Here is a 14,204-nt window from a genome sequence, read left to right as displayed (position 1 = left end):
GTGTGAAGAAAAGAAATGAAGCTTTGGAAAAGTTAGGATGCTCTTGCAGCAGAAGAAAGGGTGGCAAATTCATGAAACTAAAGTATGGCTAAAGTATTAAAAATGAGGAAGACAGTGGTGGGAAACAGCTCAAAAAAGAGTAGGGCTACTTTCTTCTACTCTAGGAGGAAAAGAAGTGAAGTTGCGCTCAAGAACATCTGACAGTTTATGATCTCTCTTTTTCTCTGTGAAATAGTATGAGGGCTATGATAGCTAACTAGGGCTACCTTAATAAAGTACACAGAGGACTGAATGTCTTAAAACAACAGAAATTTATTTCATCACAGTTCTAAAGGCCAGAAATCCAAGATCAGGGTGTCAGCAGAGCTGGTTTCTTCTGAGGAAACACTCCTTGGCTTGTAGATGGACATCTTCTCTTCGTCTTTCCATGGTGCCTCCTCTGTATGTCTGTGTCCTAATCTCTCCTTATAAAGATATCAATCATATTAGATTAGGGCTCAGCAATATGACTCAATTTTACTTCATGACCACTTTAAAGACGCAATCTCCAAATAAAGTCACATTCAGAGGCACCAGGGATTAGAACTTCAAATATTAAATTGGGGTGGGGTAGGGAGAGACACAATTCAACCTATAACAAGAGGTTACTTGCTAAGAATGAGAAGGGAGATAGGAGAAATTAGAAGTTCAAAGTGAGGAGGTTTGAAATAATTCTGAAACAGTTTGAAAATACTTCTCACACTGACTGTAAATAAATTATCTTTATTGGGTAATTTCCTTTACATTCAATTTAATTAAAAATGAAATTCTGGCTTAATTATTCCATTAAAAAATTGTTTCACAAGTCAGAAAATCTGAATTCTAGTCCTTTCTCAGCCACCAAGCAATGTCCCTTGGATACATCCGGCTCTCATCTTTATCAAAGAACAACAGGCTAGACATATGCCTTGGAATATACTAGAAAGAGGATTGATTTGGAAACCCCTGACATCCTAATCCTATTTCCAGCTCTGTCACAGAAGAGCTTAATTTCTCACAACCTTACTTCTTCATCCTAAAATCAAGTACAACTAAATCTCTCTAATGTCCCTTCTAAACTCTACTATAGTTCTTTGAATATAAGTGACGTTGCTTTGAGAATAAAGAGATTATAGCATTAAAAGAAAAAAATTCTTTGAAATATGTGATTAAAAAATTGTTTGCTTCTGGCATATTGAAATATTAATTCTCCATTTCAAATTTTTTCTATATCTTCTGTTCCCAAGTCAATGTTATTCTCAGGATTAAAGATATTCTAAATATGCCTTTTTCTCACCTCTGTTGGCTTAAATACTAGGTGTTGAGTTGGAACAAGATACTACTTCTTTTGTTATATTTAATTATCTACTTAACTTTAAATCATTAAATTCTGAAATAGCATCCCTCGAATGTCTAAAATAATAGTTCTGCATTTTAAAAAGAGCTTAATGGTGGCTCATTAGTCAGAAACATATATGACTGAAGTAACAAAAAATACAAACAATGGCTTAATAATCAAGTTTATCTTTCTCACGTACTTAGTGCAGAAGCTGGCAATTACTCTTGTTGGTTCAGGTGTTCACCAATGCCATCAGGGACCCAGGGTCCTGATAATCTTTCTATGGAACCATTTTAGCTTTAATATTTATATATTTAATTAATTCTCATACTTGTGATTTCATGCTTATAAGATTTGAAGTCTATAAATTATTACACATTAACAAGGTACTTAACAAATTAAAAATTTCTGGAAAGAAGGTGTTAAAATTAGAAAAAAAGTGAAACTAAAGGCTGACAGTTATAAGGGGCACTAAATTATTTATTACACAAATACTGCTGAAGTATACAGTACTCTAGTGACTCACAGAAGGACATTAGAGGGAAGAAAGGTAGTGGAATAATATGTGGGCACTATTTTCTTTATCTGAAATGGCTGACTATGTTGAAAATGGTGAATAAATTCATGGGCAAAAACAGTTTATCATGTGATAACAAATATTTAGTTAACAGGAATTATCTTCATAAGGGAAGAGTTATTTCACATCTGCCCATTATCTATGGCAGAACAAAATGAAAAAAAAAGCAAAATGAAAGAATTAGACTAGATGTGAAGTACAATTTGCTAACAGAATAACTCAAAAAATTAAAATGCTGATACTGACAATAGTTCTCTTCCTTCAGACATCTACTTTGTCAATTCTTCTATGATCTCTATTTGCCCTACTGAGCACAATAGCAAGCATATCAGAGTTTCTGTATTACACTGGCAAGTAATTAAAAATTAAGTGTATTTATATATGTAATATATAATTTATGCATGTAAATTATAAATTAATACTAATAATATTTGCCCTGAATGAACTGCCTATTTTAAAAACTATATTAAGTGTTTGAACTTAAAAGTCTGAATAAAGTGTTTTAACTTTCAGGTTCTATTTTACTGCAAAACACACCAAATACTACTAACAGTAGTGTAATGATTGTTCATTATAAAAAGAGAAAAAAGAAAGAAATTGTAATTATTACTAAGGAGGTAATGAGATACAAGAATTACAAAATATTTGCTTCTACAAATAGTTTAGATTTTCTTATTTTTCCCTAAAGGAAAATAATTAAGCCATTGAAACTCCTTTCATCCCTATTATCTATGCTTTCTAAATAGCCCTTTAAATAATTTAGTGTTGAAAGCTGGATAAACATAACTTTCATAAGGGTTAAATTTGACTATCATAGCATACATGAACCTTAAACCATTTTATAGGTAAAAAATCTCAATTATGTCCCATAGCAAACCAAAATTTCATAAAATGATAATGCTGAACTTTGGAGAATGATATACTTTAACCAAGATCTATCAGAATAACATTATAGCATATAAAATAATAGCACACTGGAATGCAGAGCAAAATTCAACCTGACACTATGAAGAGAATGAAATAATTTACCAGCATTTTGCTTCTGTCAACTACATATGCTATGTATTTCCTACCACAAAAAAAAAGGAGTTAACTAGAAATTAAGCTTTAAAATAATATATTCACTATTTGAATACAACAAAAAGAATCTAGAATTTTCATATGCAAGTTTAATAAATCTTCAGTTTATTTAACAAGATTATTTATATATTAGATTGTGGTTTAAGAGCAGTTATATATGTGTGATATGAAAAGAATGATGTTTCATCTGTAAGAATCTTGTTAAATCTCTTTTCCATGAGCTTTCCCCCTCTACCTGCTTAGCACTAAATGCCATTTCTAGGTTTATATAAACGTATTCTTTACAACTGTCTTCTTAACAGAAAATCAATATATAAATAGCACTGGGCATCTAGTAAGTAAGTCAAAAACCAGTGAGCTCAATTTTGCATTTGTGAGATGTAATGTGAAAGAGTTTTTGAAACCTTAAGACTGGGTAATCTGCAGTGTTTCCAACATGTCTTCGACTGCCTTGAGAGAGTATTTGGTTTCCTTCTTACTTCGACCTGCAAACTAATTTTAAAAAATGCAATTAGGCTTAACTACAGTGGCAGGTACAAAATCACAATCTTACTTTCAAATTGTTAATGAGAGTTAACATTATTTTTATCACTAGCACAAAATCAAGTATGTTCTTTTTCTTCAGTAAAAAATAAAACTTGGGTTTTAAGAACATTTTCATTAAGGATTCATCTTCACCTGAAGTATAAAAATTTCCCTGTAAAATTGACTAGTTTAAATGTTTAAGCAGCATGATAATCTATAAAAATATATATTTGATTTTCAAACTATCCTACCTTTTCAGACCAAAAAACCTTTATGAAATAAAAAGCATAATTTAGAAACAAAATTGTATTTGTGCAGGAGGGACCATTTCTACTTGTGTGACCTCTAATAAAATTTTTACAATTTCAAATAAAGATAAAATATAAATGTAAAGTATTGCTATATAACAGTTTAAAGTTGTAAGGTTTCTCTAAAATTTTTTACAGTAGGTTTCAATTTTTTTTTAATTTTCCAGTTTTATTAGTTGACTATATAACATCATGTTTCTGTAGTGAAAAGCTATCAAATAAAACTCTATGCTATATGTTGAAGTAATATAAACATGTTTTAAAGAATGTATTTCTAGTTTATTAAGTCATAATTTATTTCATAATACCAAATTGGGAATGGATTTTACAATGAGAACAAAACACAGGGTATTAAATACTATCTTTGAATATTCAAAAAAATTCATGACTTACTAAAATTCAATATAATATGTAATCAGTGGGGAAAATACTGTTGAATACCCCATGCTGATTTCAAAATGTGTTTTCTAACTACACTGACAATTCCCATCATTTATCAGTTTGACTTAACACTACAGATTTACTAGATAAGCATGTTTCCTTGGAAAGGTAGGGGAAGATTGATTTTATCTATATTACCTATTTTTCCTCTGGTTAAAGTATTGATCAACATTTTCTACTAGCAACATATAATATTTTCAAGTTAACATCCAAGCACTCAGTATACTTTCAAGTGACTGATCTTTCCTTCAGATACCAATGCTGTCTTAAGTACTTAGTACTTGATTTATGATGTGTTCCTTTTCTTTTGTAATTAACTTAATTTGGCAAACTTCATGTGACCTGTTGAGAAAGATTAAGTGATCAAGCACAGGTAACATCATAGAGGAAATAGGCTTCAGGAATTGCTAACCTGCCTCTGACCTCCTAGACTGCAGTTTAACATGATCATTCTCCTAGTTCCTAAATCACTAATGTCTGTAGCTGAATACTGATTTGACAGGGTAACTATTAATAAAGGAGATTTCTAGAGGAAATGCCAGGGAAAGAAAAAAACTTCTCATAAGAATCAAGATCACTTTGCTTTTTATAAGACATTACTAATTTAAGGAATCCAAATGCTGAATATTCAGGTCATAATTAGAAACTATGGCAATACCACATTTAAAACTTTGCCCTTTCATAATTTCCCCTGGTGAGTAAAGGATGTGGAGTGTGCTTATTATTCCTATTACCTAGTTGATAGAGTCACTTTCACAAGGACTCACCAAGAACAGAAAGCCTTTCTTTTACCACTGCCTACCCAAAGTAAACAAGAATGGTCCTAATCAGATATTTAAGGGCCTAATTCTAAGAAAAAGCATTCTGGGGGAGGCATAAAATAGGACACTAATTTTCAAAATGGAAAATAAAAATGAAAAAATTATGTAGTGCTGAAGTCATACCAAGTATTTTAACATATAGCATTTTTTTTGGTTTGTACTTAAATGTTATAAAAATAATAATAAACACAAATTTGTGATTTTTAAAATTAGCTTATTTTAGAAAACCACCTACAAAGACTGTCTATCAATGATACTGATTAGTGCAATTCAGAATAAGCCAAACTGACTTATCTGTGTCAGAACAAATAAAAAGAAAGTTGGAAATATAAATCTATCACTTCAAATTTTACCTGACATGCAATTATTTTGTCTATTCTAGAATTATATGGCAATTTAACTGATTAAGCTGGAATCCTATTTTCCCCTCAAATCATGATTTAATTTTCTATTTCCCAAAAGGATAGTAACAGGATCACCTCAGTAATCATAAATTACATATGCACAGACAAATTTAACAGAGTACCAAAGAAGCATTTATCTGGAAAATTATTTTGAGTAGGTTAACATTAAAGTTTTTCATGAGCATTAATCAAACTTGCCTGCCTCTACTGAACATGCTAAACCAATTACCTAATTAAAGAACAAGTAGCAGCCATATTCTGTTTCATTAAGTAAAAACAAAGACAGAAAGAAGTTCTTAAGATCTCATTTTCTCTAATTTTTAAATGCCTAGAGAAACATTACAATAAGGAATACTTATTATATACTTTATACTTGTTTATATGGCTAGACACATCATAAAGTTCTCAATTAGATCCCAGAGATTTATATTACTAAAACATCAATCTCTGAAAGTCATATTGTAGTTTTCCACATTAATCACTAATTTTGCATTTTTATTTTTCATAGATTTTTAAGTAAACTCTTTTTTCATCATTTCCTGATGGTTCTTAAAGAAAATTCACCAGAAAGCTCACTCAAATAATAAAAACATATCAAATTCAAAGGTAAATGATTTCTCCATTGTGATAACTAGGATAAGCTGGGCTAACATTCACAAATTCACATAATTTGTGGAAAATAATATGGGTAAACAAAATAGTAAGATAAATAAAATGGAGTAGTGGATAGATGAATCTCTAAAACACGGTGAGTGAAAAAAGCCAGGAATGAAATGCATAACCAATGATCTCATTTATATATAAAGTTCTGTCAAATCAGTGCCATTCTGCAGTGTGGAATGGGGCTGACTGCAAGGTGGCAGAGGCGTACTTTCTTGGGTGATGGAAACTGTACACCTTGAACGGGGCAGTGGTGAGAGAGAAGTATAATTTGTCAAAACTCAACTGTACACTTAAAATGTTTGCATGTTACTGTATATAAATTATACCTCAATAAAATAGATAAAAAGACAAAGGCAAAATAAAACCAAAAGATATTTGACCACATATTTTTCTTCCCAATGAGAGGTGAAATATTATATCCCCTGAATCTGGGTTGACCATGTAACTTCTTTTGCTCAAAGGAATATTAGCAGTATGTGACACAGGCAGATTTCAAAATGCCCTTGTGCACTGGAGTTCACCTGTTCACTGCTCCAGGAACCCTGCAACTTATTCATGTGAGCAAGTCCAAGTTAGCTTGCAAAGTGAAAAATATTTACTACAAGGCCCAGCATTCCCAGCTGACAGAGACCAACCACCAGATATTTAACTGAGGCCATCAACCAACCACTGGCATGGGGCAGGAAAAAAATAAAGCCCACTGGAGACTAGTAGAATTACTCAACTGAGCCCAAGCCTACATGACACCTACAGATATAAGCAAGTAAGTTATTATTTTAAACCAATACGATAGCAAAGGGCAATGGATACAAATATTTATGAAATCTGATTCACAGAAAGAAAACCAAAACCTACGGTAGAAAAAGCACAGAGATGAAAGCTTGAAAAGCACTGACATATTTTACTTAAAACTCACTACTAGTATCTAGAGGCAAAATAAATTTTACATAGTAGGTGGTTCCTAGTTGAGGGGTATTTTAGGCTGCTACACAGAAATCTGACATTATCAACTGAGAGATGTCATCTTCCTGGAGTGGTATCCAAGATGACAGAAACTGATAAATGGTCTTTATACTATCCTTTCCTTAGACAAGAAAAGGCAATTTGGAAAGGAAAGATGTGTAAAGCACCACCGGGTATCATGGAGTATAGTGCGAAAGTCAAAAACAGGGAGAAAGACGGGGGAAAAATAAAACCCAAACAAAATGAAACTCTAAGTTCGGTTACTATGGAAAGCTTTGGGCTCGAAACAGAAAACCAAGCGAGGGCAGGATGTCATCTTGCTCACATGAGAAAATAAACCAAAGGGAGATGGAAACAATTGCAGTTTCAGAAACACTTACCCCTGATATTTCTCTATAAAGGCAGTACATTGAAGCTATTATGAGCATCAAATTTGGAGTCAGACTATCTCAGATTGCCTTAATTTCCTCATTTGTAAAATAGGAAAAGTACTTTTCTTACAATAAACTTTCTGTTTACTATTATAACTGTTATGGTTGTTACTGTTAATGTAATTGAGATAAAGTGAACTTAGAGCATGCAATTAGTAAGCACAATACAGTGTGTATAACTGTGATATGGTGAAATATACATATCAACTCCTTTAACACTTAGAAAAGTTTTATTATGCCCATCTTGCAGATGAAAAGCTAGGCCCAGAGATGCCATGTAATTTGTCCAAGGCCACATAACTAATAAATGTCAGAGAAAAACTCTGAAGCCAGAAGATACAGATCTAGCATCTGTGTTCTCTCTCAACTATTATAAGGTACTAGCTTCAACAGAATGGGACTCAATGACAGAAAACAGAGATAAAAATACTAGAAAGCTGCATAGGAGGAAACTGACACCTATTTTTACATCATATGTAAAAATCAATTCCAAAAGGACTGTGGATCTTAATGTGAAAAATAGAAGGAAAAAAAACTCCAAAACACACAAGATTATCTTTATGATCATTAGCAAATAATTTCTTAAACAGAATACAAAAAGCACAAACCATCAAGGAAATGATTATGTAGAAGATAATCTTCAGAACTTTTTTCATCAAAATCATTTGAGACTGACTGCAACAAAGGAGTTAAAAAGATATGCTACATTTTCCAGTGGTCATGTATGGATGTGAGAGTTGGACTGTAAAGAAAGCTGAGCACTGAAGAACCGATGCTTTTGAACTGTGGTGTTGGAGAAGACTCTTGAGAGTTCCTTGGACTGCAAGGAGATCCAACCAGTCCATCCTAAAGGAGATCAGTCCTGGGTGTTCACTGGAAGGACTGATGCTGAAGCTGAAACTCCAGTACTTTGGCCACCTCATGCGAAGAGTTGACTCATTGGAAAAGACCCTGATGCTGGGAGGGATTGGGGGCAGGAGGAGAAGGGGATGTCAGAGGATGAGATGGCTGGATGGCATCATCGATTTGATGCACGAGTTTGGGTGAATTCCAAGAGTTGGTGATGGACAGGGAGGCCTGGCATGCTGCAATTCATGGTGTCGCAAAGAGTTGGACACGACTGAGCGACTGAACTGACTGACACATATAAGGAAAAAAAGGCCCATAATCAAAACGCTAGAAAACAAGATAAAAAATCATAAGCCAATGGAAAACACAGACTTCATAAAAGAAGATATCCAAACAACCATAAAAATATGAAAAACTATTCAACCTCACTGGTCATCAGGGAGATATGAAATAAGATGAAGATACCACTACACATACATCATAATGACTAATTATAAAACCTAACAGAAGGAAGTGTTGGTGAGAATGTGTAACTATGAGAACTCTCAAACACTGCTGATGGGACTATAAACAAGTAACCTGGAAAACCAGCTTAATCTACTTCACTTAGATATATGTACATCCTATGACTCAGTATTTCACTCTAAGGTATACTCCCATCAGAAATACTTGTACATATACTCCAAGAGATCTGCATAGCAATATCAGTGCAGTGTCATTCATAATAGCCCCAAACAGGAAATAATCCAAATGCCTATAAACAGCTGACTAAATACAGTATGTTCATACAATAAACTACAATGAAAATGAATGAACTACACACTTAAAATAAATCTCATAAATAGTGGATAGGCCAGACAAAATACATACACAGTGTTTCATTCCACAAAGTCCAAAAAAAGCCAAGACTATGGGATTATAAATTCATACTTTTGAGAGGGACAGAAGTAGAATTTGAAAAATGTTATAAGGTTTGGGGTGATATAATGTTTCTATTTATTGTCTGGATACATTGACTTGTGTAATTCATTGGAATGTACCTTTGTGACTTGGGTTTTTTTCCCTATGTATGTTATAATTTAATAAAAATTGATTTTAGAAATATAGTCATACCATGTAAAAAAAAAGCACTGAGCAGCTAGTTGTTTCCCCAAAATATCTTAAAAACAATGATGTACTTCGCATACTATTATTTTCATATTATCCAAGTCTTATTTTTTTTTAATTTTTATTTTTACTTTATTTTACTTTACAGTAATGTTATTTTTAAATCACAAACTACCTCTTCCTCCCTGACTCATACTCCCCTGCCTAAGCCTACTCTGTGTGGAACTGCATTACAGATCTGAGCTATCCCAACCTCCATTTGAAGAAGCACAGCCTAGCTAATACTTATAAATATTCTGACTTGCAATATGCCAACAGTTTTATTATATATAATAAAACTATACAAAGGTGACTAAATAGTGTGATTGCAGGGTGATAAATTGTTTTAATCTCCCCAATCAGGAGTACAAAAACAAAGAACACCAAAACTAAACCAAAATAACAAGACACAATTTCAACAAAGACATCTTTAAAAATATATATATATATTTGTGTATGTATATATATATAGCAATCCTTCAAAACCCTAAAAGGTTATTAATATATTAATATTACTGATAGTAGTGGGACCTACAAAAGCTCAACAGCTATGTGGGAGGCACAAGAGGATGCAAAAGAGGACACCTTAGTATTCTCTAAGCCACAGAAATGAAAAGAATATGAACTGCTGCTGCTGCTGCTAAGTCACTTCAGCTGTGTCCAATTCTGTGCGACCCCATAGACGGCAGCCCACCAGGCTCCCCCATCCCTGGGATTCTCCAGGCAAGAACACTGGAGTGGGCTGCCATTTCCTTCTCCAATGCATTAAAGTGAAAAGTGAAAGTGAAGTTGCTCAGTCATGTCCGACCCTTAGCGACCCCATGGACTGCAGTCCACCAGGCTCCTTCGTTCATGGGATTTTCCAGGCAAGAGTACTGGAGTGGGTTGCCATTGCCTTCCCCAGAATATGAACTGATGAATCAGCAAATGGTTTGTAAAATCAGGACAGTCTCAAAGCCTCCAAATCAAAGTATAAAAAACTGCATGCAAATGTGACACTAAACAAATCTATCAATAATGGCCTAAGATCTCAAGTCCCTGAAATATCCAGCAAATACCCTCTTCTGGAAGGTAAAAAAACTTCATACTGAAGGAAAACTTCTGAAACTGAAACCAAACTGAATAGGTCAGAAACACTGAAGTTAAGAGGGAGAGATGATTCAGATAAGGGGAGAAGGGGAAGCTGGGAGGTAGTGATGCTCAGGGGGAGCAAATCCCAGGAGAAACAACAACAAAATGCAACGTTTAAAACTGAGAACACCTCAAAATTAAAGATCTGAAGACCAACAGGGGTAGAATAGAGAAAGGCTGAAGCCAGAAATATCATTATGAACCAGACCTAGTTCTAAGAAAGACTGGATATATAGAAAGGTCGTATGTGAGTTCTCTGTTTCAAAGAGAAAGTATATAAAGACCAAGCTGGGAAAATTATCCTGTCCTATCTCCAACTCCCCTTAGACCATAAAAACAATCTCTTAATAGCCCAGAAAAACTATCTTATTTAAATGCAGAGAACAAAAAGAATATGCACTAACCCCATAAAAAATTACTATGAAGAAAAAGAAGAGAATAAAACATGGGAAATGACAGAAATATTAAAAAAAAAGAGGAATAACATAGGAAGTGGGAAAGGAGATCCAGTAAACTTATAATTGGAAACCTGAAAAAGAAAACTTAAGCAATCAAGCAAAATAATTCAAAATAATTATTCTAAAAAAGCAACTCTTCTCAAATTAAGAGGAGTGAATCCAAATATTAAAAAGGTTTACAGTATATTTGGGGAAACTGACCCAAGAATAACCAACCAAACATTATTATAGTAAAATTATTGGATTTTAAAGATAAAAAATTCCTTTCGAAAACCAGATGATAAGTTCAAGTCACTTATTACAGAAAGAAAATCAGGATGGCATCAAACTTGCTTTGACAGCAATATTCTACCCTAAAATAAATAAATAAATAAATAAAAACAGAACAATATGTTTAATACTTAGGTAAATGTACTTAATAGCCAAAGGATGTAAAGAAGTCAAACTGGGCTTCAAATATAGACTATAGATGGATAAATTACAAATATGCAAGATATAAGCAGATGTGTTTTTCCATGAATCCTTCCTGAAGAATCTCCTAGGGATGAGCTTCAGAAAACTAAGAAATGTGTGGAGACATTTCAGGTAAGATCTGACTGGAAGCAGAGTACATAAACTTTGTTACATAGTCTTGTTAGTTTACTTTTAGGCTTTCTTTCCTCCGTTTTTATTATTTGAGGTATCTCTGCTTATAAATTCATATACCCAATCTGCCTCTGAAATGCATCATGCAATTTATTTATCCTTTCTGGATCTTTAGAATTACTTTTTATCTGCCAAATGCAGAACTGCTGAGATGATAAGGCTCTTTATGGGATCATAAAAGTAACAAACTCCTTTTGAGGAAAAAAATATGTGATCCTACAAGTTAATTCTACACAGTTAAAACACATTTGCTAAAGACCCAAAAGTATAAAAGTTCAATGATAGACACCTGGCTTTATAGCTTGTGGAAAAACAAACAACTAAGAAATACATTAACTGACCTATGGGATAATATAAAATTATCAGTACTAACCTGATAAGCTCTGTTTATTTGACTGGCTGCCCAACTAGCATATTTCATGTTGTCTTTTTTTGTTTTTGCACTTGCTTTTGGATTAGAAGCAATATGACTTGCAGACTAAAAACAAAAACAATTAAAAACAATTTTATTCCTTTTATGTAGCCAAGACAATCAAAAGGTCATAGTTGCAATGGGCTGATAATTAAGAGTTTTTTAACTGTGCAGTTTTTAAAGCAAAGTTGAATAAATTAGTGTTTACAAGTGAAAACATATTTTCAAACAGAATAATCCAAAGAAGTGATAGCTTAAATAACATCTAAAATTATTTTATTAGTTATCTACCATCACTCTGGAAGGTAAAATTTCATTATCACTTAAATACTACAGGATATTACTGGTATAATTTTTTATAACTGAATTACTTCAGTTTTTCTATTTCAGAATTATAGAATTACTATTAACATAAGGAACCTCAAAAACGATTTAATCCTATTTCCTACATTAACAGGTGAAAAACAATGAAGTCCAAAAGGAGTAAACTGACTTAAAGTAAGTTAACAAAAGTCTTAGAAACAAAGAGATCATCACTTCCAATCTATTTCTGTTTTCACTATACCAACAGTTTCCAAACTGTGTTTCATAACCAATCAAACTCACCCTTTCCTTTTTAAAAACTGTATTTAAACAAAGGGCTGGTACTCTGGGAGCCATGAAAGAATCTGTAAACCTTCATAATCATATTCTAATTTTTAATTGTATGTATTTCTGGTAAGAGAAAGATTTAACTTTTATCTTATGCTTAAATATATCTTATTCTTAAGACGATCTGTTCATTGTGGTTTCTTTTATACCTAGCCTATGCTATAAGCTTTTTCCTCCTGTCTTCTTCTCTGTCACTAAGGAATTTATATGCCAAAATCTGATTTTTAAGCTTTTATGTCTTTAATGTTACCTTTTCAGTATGAATGTCAGCAAGTGCAGTAGTTAAGGAAATGTCTCTGGAGTCACTCTGGAGTCAACTGCCTGAACTGGAATCCCAGCTCAATCTTTCAGTAGCTTGTGTTCAACCTTGGGCAAATTAATCAGAACGCTCTGTATCTTAGTTTCACTTTCCATGAAATGGTAATATTAATAATAATGTACCTTCTCAAATAGTTGATGTGAGAATTTAATAATTTACAATAAAGACAGAGCTCATAACAGAGCCTGACACATAAAGTGCTGTGTACTTTTACTATTTAATAATTCATTACCTATTTTTAAAAATTAGCATTTAATGTATTTGGTAAAAATAGACATTGCTACCGTATTGTATCTACAAGCTACTATAGCTGGCACTGGTAGAATCCAGAAGCAGTTTTTTTGAAACTCCTTTTACCTGTTTAATAATTCTATTTTGCCATTTCTTTGCTGAAAATTATTTCATTTATGTTTCTTCCTGTCTCCATTTCTACAATCAATTCTTTTTCACTAGGCTCCAATAAAACATTCATCCAAAAGTCCATGAAAACACTAAAATAAATTAAAATTTCAAAGAACTGGCCTATTAATGAAGTTTATTTTTATAGTCATTCTGACTGTAGAAAGGAGCTCCTTTTATTTAATTTTGAAGTTCAGCAAATTCTTCCTCTATTTACCATAGCTATTGTTAATTGACTTTTTCTAAGCTCATCATTTGGCATACATAAACATAAGAAATATTTAATTACATGCCTGCCATAAATAATTTCCAAACTGTTTGTCTATACCATCAAAAAAATTTTAATTTGGCACTAGAAATTTTACTTCTAATATATCATTTATTTAAAAATATATCAAACAATTATAATTTAAGAAAATTAATACAATGTTGGGCATAAGCCCAAGAATAACAAAACAAGAAATACATAACATAGCTTTGTATCTGCTACTATTTAATTTTACAAAGACAGATTTAAATTCTGGTAAAAGACAATTTACAATGAAATGTCAAATAGCTAGGCTCTGTTATCATTCAAAAATATAACTGCCATATAACCTGTTGCTCATAATTAACTAGAGGAAA

General features: G+C 32.6%; 1 protein-coding gene across 1 annotated transcript in view; it reads right to left on the bottom strand.

Moving 5' to 3' along the window:
* The window catches only part of EMC2 (ER membrane protein complex subunit 2), a 61,477-nt gene continuing 47,561 nt past the window's right edge, over positions 289-14,204 (bottom strand). The window contains exons 10-12 of the mRNA XM_005689157.3: positions 12,173-12,277; positions 3,419-3,506; positions 289-464 (exon numbers count right to left, since the gene is read on the bottom strand). Of these exons, the coding sequence (XP_005689214.3) occupies positions 3,420-3,506; positions 12,173-12,277 (192 nt within the window). The 3' untranslated portion in view covers positions 289-464; position 3,419. The remainder of the gene's footprint in view (positions 465-3,418; positions 3,507-12,172; positions 12,278-14,204) is intronic.

Source organism: Capra hircus, chromosome 14, assembly GCF_001704415.2.
Source record: "Capra hircus breed San Clemente chromosome 14, ASM170441v1, whole genome shotgun sequence".
Classification (NCBI taxonomy): Eukaryota; Metazoa; Chordata; class Mammalia; order Artiodactyla; family Bovidae; genus Capra; species Capra hircus.
Note: the sequence above shows the minus strand (reverse complement) of the source record. Positions and strands in the feature narration are given on the sequence as shown.